At 40.9% G+C, this 9,119-nt stretch overlaps 1 protein-coding gene across 1 annotated transcript in view; it reads right to left on the minus strand.

Moving 5' to 3' along the window:
* LOC116054716 (protein TANC1-like) overlaps positions 1 to 8,871 on the minus strand; it is a 35,650-nt gene extending 26,779 nt beyond the window's left edge. Inside the window, exons 1-6 of the mRNA XM_031306411.2 lie at positions 8,683 to 8,871; positions 8,336 to 8,446; positions 6,628 to 6,834; positions 4,654 to 4,746; positions 3,012 to 3,142; positions 552 to 840 (exon numbers count right to left, since the gene is read on the minus strand). Of these exons, the coding sequence (XP_031162271.1) occupies positions 552 to 840; positions 3,012 to 3,142; positions 4,654 to 4,746; positions 6,628 to 6,834; positions 8,336 to 8,411 (796 nt within the window). The 5' untranslated portion in view covers positions 8,412 to 8,446; positions 8,683 to 8,871. The remainder of the gene's footprint in view (positions 1 to 551; positions 841 to 3,011; positions 3,143 to 4,653; positions 4,747 to 6,627; positions 6,835 to 8,335; positions 8,447 to 8,682) is intronic.
* Positions 8,872 to 9,119: the final 248 nt, after the last annotated feature.

Genomic DNA, 9,119 nt, shown 5'->3' on the forward strand with positions numbered 1-9,119 from the left:
ACTCAATCAACAATAAAATACACCTGTTTTCTCAGCCGTACACTCATCAATCAACGATACAATGTTTTACTGTACTTGATGTGCCCTTTGCACTTTTGTATTTAACTATAAATACAAACTCTATTTAGGGAGAACAATGTCCTATTTTAGGAGAATCAGACCCATAAGCAACAAAGACAGCAGTGTCCCAGTTTTGACAGGAGGGAGCTAAAGCCTTGAGGCTGAAGTGGCACAGACGACGTAGAGAAACTAGTTGTGGGGTAGAGGTACACATTAGACATGGACCTTAAACTAAGGGACACTATCATTGTGTAGGAAGGTGTGACACTTACTCACATTTGGGATTTCTGATAGGTAAGTGGTTCCACATTGAGTTAAATAGGACGCTGATGTCTTTTTAGCACTTTTTTACTTCTAGCGATGCATGGCTGGACTTTTGTATTGGACATGCTTCACCTAGTGTAAAAACAATCTAAACTCACACAATGTGGATAGACATCATTTGAAAACATGGCCAGGATTTTCAAAAGATACACAGCAGCAACTCTCACCTATGATTCCACTGTCCTTGCTCCCCAGGGTGGAGGTGGGGCTTTGAGAAGGAGGCCCAGGGCTGCTCCTGGTGATGGGTCCAGGAGCAGAACTGGGTACGGAGTTGGAGAGGGTTTCACTGGGGCTGGTGCTGGAGCTGCAGTGGGGTGAAGGTAAGGGTAAAGGCTGGGGAAAAGGCTGGCCTCCAGCACTGGTGCTCAGGGTGGAAGAGGGGCTCTCTGAACAGGGGGAGGCAGTGCTGCAGGTAAGAGTGGAGCTGGGACTCCCCCCCTGGGCAGAGGTATCACACTGAAAAAAAGGAGAGCAGAAAGATATTGATACATGATCAAGGAGGTTAAAGTGACATAAAGTTAAGATGTATCAAGAATCACAGGGAGAGACTCAACCTGATCAACTCAACTGTGCAGGGAGAATGAAAAGAAACATACCTAAGTGATATTCTTCTATTATAAAGTAAATCAACAGTTTTAGTTGCTACCCTTTTTAACAGTACTCCACTCTGCGTGACAGTGTTTGCCTTCATGCACACTGTTTTGTGTGACTGAATATGTTTGTGTGTGCACTGCACGCAGATGGGAAATGAAAGGATAATTCCAGTTATTTTCATCCTGGCTGTCATTTTCACAGTTTTTCATAAGGACGGCTGGCTGTGTTCAAAACTAAATCACTCCATGTAGACTTACAATTTACTGTAAGAGCCACTGTGCACACATTCTGCTATTCCACATGGGACTGATTTTACAAAGACAAAATGAAATGTTAACATTTTTCACAGGTGACAGGATATATTTTAAGCATCCTACAGCATCACTGTCGGAATGAGGGTACTACAGTAGTTTAAATGACTCATCTAACACCACAATATATGCAAGTTTCAGGAAATGGAAATATGTTACTGTGTTAAAATGACATGCTTTAGTTGCTTTTTGGAATTAGCAGTGTGTGTGTGTGTGTGTGTGTGTGTGTGTGTGTGTGTTTTGCATAGCAACTTGGAGCAACTGCATGTAAAGTTTTACCATGGTGCCCCATGTTCAAAAAAATTCAAACGGAAACAACACATGATAAAGTGCCCTCTGTCTAGGGTGTCCTATCAATGGAGAAAACAAGATGCAGTGCACTAATGGGTGGCCTTAAATGGAGAAAACATGATAAAGTGCTCTCTAGGCTGCCCTTCCAGTAGAGGAAATGTGATGCAGTGCCCTCAAGAGTGGCCTTAAAATTGAGAAAATATATGGCTGCCCTACATGCTAGAAAATTTGTTGTGCGTTGTTGCCCACCACATGCAGCTGGCGCCATTTTTATTTTCGCCCCTGCCCCTACGACGGCCTGAGTCCGCCACTGAGCTCTACAGTAAAGCAATGGGGTTTTGAACACAATAAGTTCATCCCAGTGGGGAAAAAAAACTACAAAAATAAGAGCCAGGCTGAAAAAAAGCTGAGATTATTCAAGCAATTATCATCATGGCTACATCTTAGCTGTATTACATCTATTGATAAACATTCCCTAAGTCCGCATTTTATAAAAGCAAAGAGAATAAATACATAGTGTACACATAATAACATCTACACAATACATTGGGACCTACCCTGCAATAAGTTTAAAGTTTAATTGTGTGATGTTTTCCATTACGTTATTCTTAGAGGAGGAAAACAGCTTTTTCACATACATGTTACAGATATTTTAATATATAGTATTTACCCTTGTCTCTTACTGAGGATTTTTTTTTTATGTGACCCGTGTGTAATGTTCAGAAGAGATTTAAAAATCTTTTGACAGCATCTTACAGAAAAGACTTTTCTAAGAAACAATGTAGTTAGTTTATATTCCTTATCCTATCGTTTGGTCACGTGCATTTCAGGTCTCCTTATTACTGATGCAACATTTCGGCAACAGAGACTGTTGGGAGACAAGGCAGCAGAGTGGAAACAGCTCACTGTTATTCCCTTTATACCAGAGCCTCATCTATCTTAGCCAGGACAACCCACATTCCTCATATGAGCCTTGCTATCACTGTGAAACTGACTGAATCTGGAGCTCAGGTGGTGGAATGAGGCTGAGAAAATGGGCCAAGGCTGAGCAATGCAAAGGCATAGAGATGGAGAGACATAAGCACATAGTAACACACATACAGAGGGGTTAAGTGAAAGGGCACTGATTATAGAAATGGAGCCCTGTGGAAGCATAGCAATACAAATAATAATGTTCCAAAATGTATATTTACATTTTTCCAATGGGGAATTTGAGTGGTCAAATCACACACAGTATTTAACACTCCTTGCACTCAACTAAATGTTAAAACTATCAACTAATCTTTAGTAAGTAATATTTAAATGTTTAAAGAAGAAACTAAGCTCTTGACGGCAATGTAATGGCTTTAAAAAAAAAAGGTTATTTCATAAACCATTGCCTTTTTATAGGACATGACAGCACAGGACCAGTGAATCAATATGCTGCCCTACCTTCTTTTCCCTCCTGTCCTCCATAGGAGAGCTAGCAGTGCCGGGCGTTGCTTCTCCCAATAAGAAGCATAGTCTGGTCATCAGTTCCTGGGTAGAAAGGGAGGAGCCCAGCTGGGGCTCCACGTGGAGGTCTGGAAAACACACACATTCAGGACACGCAGATTAACAAGCAAATGGAAAAATGGCAGGCCACATCATCTAACTGATGCTCTCGTTTCAGCTCAGCTCGCTCCAAAGATTCCCACCCAGCAGCATCGCTAGTGAACTGCGAGAAATGTATGCATCCACAGGTCAGCACAGCCCCAGCTGCCCTGATTATGAATGCACAGACAGTGGCTTTCCAGTCCCCCTGGTTGAGGCAGCAGTAAGAGGTTGTGTGAGGTTGTGAGTTTTCCTGTGCACACGCCTGCCAGGTGCTCTCGGTTAAGAGACGGGTTGTGAATTTCAATGAGCTTGGTGTCGACTCCAGAGCGGAATGAAGGAGTGCCTTGGCTCTGCCTTCTCTGTTGCTCTAGGAGAGATTGGCTGACACAGGCCATGTGCTGCATTCATTTATCACTGTTTAAAGCTCCCTGATGCTTTGACCTACAACCCAAACTCCTCTCAGGTTCACGCTCACCTCTGCAGAATAAGGCTTTAACAGTTGTCACATCTTGGTGCTTTAACCAGCTGAGCAATACAGTCCTCCGTTCTCACACCTCACCTATGTACCGTTATCAGCTGAGTAATGCTCATATTGAGTAGGCATATAAACAGAATGACAGGACATCATGGATTACAGGAACAGCTCACTCCTCCTCACAAACATCTTCGCGTTTAGACATCACATTCATTTTGCACTCACTCTCTCGTTGCTGGCTCACTCTCTTCTTTTGAGAGGTACAGCATCACATTGCTTTAATGTTCAACCCAAGTGTGTTCAAACAGGAGCCTAGCCTTGATATGATCAAGGTCAATTTTGAGAGGCAAGCTTTGTAATTATTGTTTCATAAAGCGCCCCAGTTTGTCAATACTCTATTCACTTCACAACTTCAAAAGCTACTGAAGACTTGGGTAGGAAGGGTGGATGTGTATTTCAGAGAGGGGGAGGAGAGAAAACTTTGCATTTAGTCAGCAGAGCACTGAGATCCAATCTGGAGTAACAGACTGAATGTCCAGTACTATTCATCAAACCACCCAGCAGTTGCCATTGGAAACGGGAAGCTGAGAGGTGCCTGGCAACCGGGATGGAAGATGCCTCATAAAATCTGTTAAGCCTAAGGGTAGCCCTCCGGTCAAAAACATAAAGAAAGCTTGCTCAGATGTGGGTGTTCACCCCATTATTGCTTTAATCAAACCATAAGTGTATAAGCAGCATGCAGTGAAGTCAGGGCAAAGGCTCGGGAGGAACTGTGATAAAACAAATCCACTCTCAATGATACACTGAGGATTACACAGACATCGCTAGCCCTACATTCATCTGAAAGGAAAAACTTAATGCAAAGCCTTTTACATGTAATTAAAACACACAAACACATACTCACTTTCTCTTGTATCTCATCATTCACTCACCTCTACCCCATTAATTCTCATTCAGCTTCCCTGATCAATACCTGGAAAACCCGACATGATGCTTAACACACCCACACGCTCCTGTTCTCACCTCTGTGGTCTGTCTTGCCACGGCACGAGGCGAAGACAAGAGGTTCTCTCGCGTTGGAAGAGCCATCCACAAACTCCAGCTTCCTCACCCGTCCTTCGGCCACAGCAAAGAGGGAGAAGGGAGAGGGAGGGAGAGCAGGCAGGGTGGGAGAGAGGGGAGAGGGAGGGATTGAGGGTGGAGATAAGGAGGGATATGAAATAAAGTGAGAGAGAGAGAGAGAGAGAGAGAGAGAGAGATTAAGCCTACCCAAATGAGATCTGTGGTGCAGAATTTGAATTGTGTCCCAGGAGTATAAAGCAGTATGTACAGAGTACGAGCCATGCATGCAAACAGTACAATATTCACTGTACCGTGGGCGTTTATCTATAATATATTAACACTGCTAGTGTGTATGTGTGTGTGTGTGTGTGTGTGTGTGTGTGTGTGTGTGTGTGTGTGTGTGTGTGTGATAGAGATGGCAGGGACAGCGGTGCACTCATATTGACGTGTGTGGGTGTGTCTCAATTTATGCAACATCTGAGGGTTCTTGGAAGCGCAGATTCTCTAGGACCGGAGATCATTCAGAAGGATGAGATGTTTGCGAACACTGAAATGTAGGCTACTGAATTTTTATTCTCAAGGTTATTCAGTGTTTGAATCACGCATGTGGATAGACTCGGAAACACTGTTTGACATACATTTTAATATTTGATTTTGCTTGACCACCAAACACACAAGGGCCATGATAGAGTATGTTTGTATTTGCTGTAATTTTCCTTGTCATGTTCGTTCAGTTTACTGGGGGAAAACAAGGCAGTGCTACATGCAATGAAATGTAACAGCACCTTTTTCTGAATGGCTGTACTTGCTACAGGACACTGCCACCTTGTGCTTCTTTTAAGGTGAGGCACCCCAGGTAAACATGAAGTTTGTTATTTTTGTTTAAAAAAATGTCACAGAACTTATTTTAGAGAATTTTAAAATAACATAATAACAATACACTATATTTTATTATTAGTTACAAAACTTGTTTAAACAGTGGATAATGTCTTTGTGAGTTTTACTGTTTTGACTTAATGAATAACGAAATAATAATGTGCCCCTGGATCAAAAAAAATATGTTATTTTGATTAAATAATGAAACATTTATGAGGCAGTATGTACATCGTAGAAAATACTATATTTGATCCATTTTTATAGTGTAGAAAATGCTATAAAATGAAATCAGAAAAGTCTTCCACTCAAAATGTTTTTTTTGCTTAGTGTTATTTCACTTGAATGATGTATGTGCAGAGCTGAATTTTGTTTGACAGTTGGCTGCAGAGATGGAACATGGAAAGAAAGAATGTGAAAATGGTTTCCTGCAGGATTCAAACGTGCATACATTTCAGACCGTTGGCCAACTCACGCTGGTAGTGTAGGTAAAAGTATCATGGTAGGCTACACTTGCATTGCTACATCTACCTACAGTACATGTGATGCATATGGCAGTATGTTGTTTTGAGAAATCTGCCACTCAAGTTTCTTTTAGAAATTCAGATGATGTAAACATGTAAAAAAAAAAAAAAAAAAAAAAAAAAAGTATATCTATACAAACAAAAAGAAAAAAACTTTGGACCTTTAGTTAAGATTTTATTTATTTTGTCAAGAGTTGTCTTTGATTTGATCGGGATATATATCCAGAGTAATACAATATCTTAAAACTGAATTACCCAATTGGCGTCCCTTGCCTTAAGTTATCTTATTCAATCATTTACTCTGACAATCTGTCACATGTTTTGGGGCCCTAGGGGCACAGTCTGTATGCTCTTGCATTTGCTGTCACATGTATAGAACAGCTGAACGCACAGAAGCTCTCTGCTAATCAAGGCAAACCCATGAAACAACATTCTGCTATTTTTGCAGCTTTTCCCTGATCCACGTTTTTTTTTCCCATTCTCAGTTGTTCATATTGAGTGTTTTTTTAATCCTTGTTATTATTTCAATTTAACCCACCTGTGAACTTGGTGCACGACTGGGAGGGAACAATGTCGGCCTGGCGAGGGAGAAGAGGGGAGGACGGTAAAGAAATGGACGCAACCTTGGTCAGTCTCCTCCTCGGTTTTACCGGGCTTTCAGTGTAGCCACTGTCATGGTCCTGGAAGTGTTTGGCACGCCCGGCGCTTCCCTTCTGCAAGGTGCTGTGAGTGTACACCTCACCACCTACATGAAATAGATGGGAGTGTGTAGAGAAAAGATAGAGAAGTGCAGGTGTTACGGTTAAAGAAGCATCATTTAAAAAACTTAGTTAGCACAAGTTAGCACAGTTAAAAAGACAGAGTTAATTCAACAGAACTGTGCAGCAGATATATATCGTAGAGAGAGAGAGAGAGAGAGAGAGAGAGAGAGAGAGAGAGAGAGAGAGAGAGAGAGAGAGCAGTATAAAATATGTCTCACATATGGCTGCGACAGAGGGAACATACAATATCTTGTCTTGGAGGCATATTGCTGAATGAGGTAATGGAAAGTTGGCAATGCCATGACATCTATTTAAAGGAATGTGATCACCATCAATAAAAAGGCTACACTTATATTTCAATTCAATACTCAAATCATTTTCATGTCCACTCTTAATGCAGCTGTTGAGCCTCTTCCTGCATCTTCAAATAAACATTACGCATAAGAACTCACAAAGCCAGGTGATTACAGAGGCCCTTAGTGCTACTTATATTGGTTATATCAGATTGCAGTACTTTTCCCTGTGGAATAATTCAGTCATTCACTTTCTCTTTCCTTAAATGAGTCTGTTTTTGCTGCTATTACCATGAACAAAACAGACTCAGAGGTCCACCACCTAATATTAAAAAATCCCATGATATGCTGCCGCGTTAAAAAGGGTAGAAGGATCATAGCCTTGAAACCTTTCATGATACGCTTTTGAGAAGAAGCGATATCTCTCTACAAATGATCAGAGCCATCCCAACGTACTGTAAACATACTATATCATTTTTAATGAGACTGACACAGTTCTCTATCTTACTCTCTGTTCTTGCTACCCAGAGCAGCGCATTATCAAATATTAATGGGCAACATGGTTGCTCTAATACTGAGCTCTACTTATGTTCATCTCCACTACGCAGTCTGAAATCTCCTCTGCAGATGAGCAAGTTGACAAGTTCTCCCTGTGAAAAAACATGGTGATTAGCTTCTGTTTTACAGCTAAATGTTCCAGGTGTTCAGCACACCTTTCCGTTCACATTTCACTGACATTACTACAACACGTTCAGTTTGTTTACAGCAAATACAACACTTTAACAAGTATGCAGATTTGACAGTTGTAGCCCACTCAGAAATTCTTGTGAGATCCAGTATGTTTTTAGTAGGTCAGGGTGTTTGCCTAACCCACTCTAACTTCTCCTGACACACTTTAAATGCAAGCAGCGGGACACTGTGTGAAGGACAGAACGCACTGATGAATTAGGCTAATTGAAATGGCTCTACTTAAATCACCCAAGAGAAGAGAACCTGAATATTGCCATCAAATAATGCGAGACCTAGTGTGTACAACATTAGATCTCCTCCAACACATAGTTGTGATAAGGGGGGGGGGGTAACATGTGATAACAGAATATTAAGATTCAAGCCCAAAGGTGCAATGTTGGCTTATTATTGCTGACATGCCACAGTTTTATGACACAAGTGCTTTTAGTGGTTTTGCTCTTACCTGGATGTGCCTTATTCTTTTTTTCTCCTCGTTTTCCTCCTCCATCTTTCTTGTTTCCAAACACTGCTCTGAACATAGCTGGGCTGTTGCTTAGTTCGCAGCCTATACTGCCTGCACATTAAGCAAAGTGTTCATTTGAATTAGAAACACATTATTTCAGGCAACATTAGCCTCGCTGTTGGTTCTTAATTCAGGTGTTGAAGAAGAAGTAATTAATTGGTGGTTTTGGAGACCATGAAAACTATCATTTAGTTAACTAATTTACATGCATCATTAGTAACCTATACACATAAGGGTGATTACAAATTTTAAAAAAAATGTAATCCTAAAATAAAGCCTCAACTTACCTGCTCTTAAGTCTTCTTTGATGCCTGCATGTCTTCACATAAATCCACAGGAAGCTGGTGAAAGACCATTTAAACTCGGAGTCCAATTAAGAATTGCTGCACCTCCTCAGTCAACTAAGAGTATGTTGTAAGAAGAGTCGGGCGCGCGCGTCGTGCACATGCTGTTGCGTGATGTTCCACATCTGATGTAGGCCCATCCCTTCCTATCCTTGGACACAATGATTTAATGTCTTGATTTAGTCTTGTTTGTGTTCTTTTATCTTACGGTGGTATTTCCAATTTGATCTTCATAACTTATATCACTATTCTGCTGCTGCTACAACACCACAAATAATAATAATAATAATAATAATAATAATAATAATAATAATAATAATAATAATAATAATAATAACAACATACTCACGTAGTTAAACAATGGTGGAACATAAGACTCC

The sequence above is a fragment of the Sander lucioperca genome, chromosome 3, assembly GCF_008315115.2.
Source record: "Sander lucioperca isolate FBNREF2018 chromosome 3, SLUC_FBN_1.2, whole genome shotgun sequence".
Classification (NCBI taxonomy): domain Eukaryota; kingdom Metazoa; phylum Chordata; class Actinopteri; order Perciformes; family Percidae; genus Sander; species Sander lucioperca.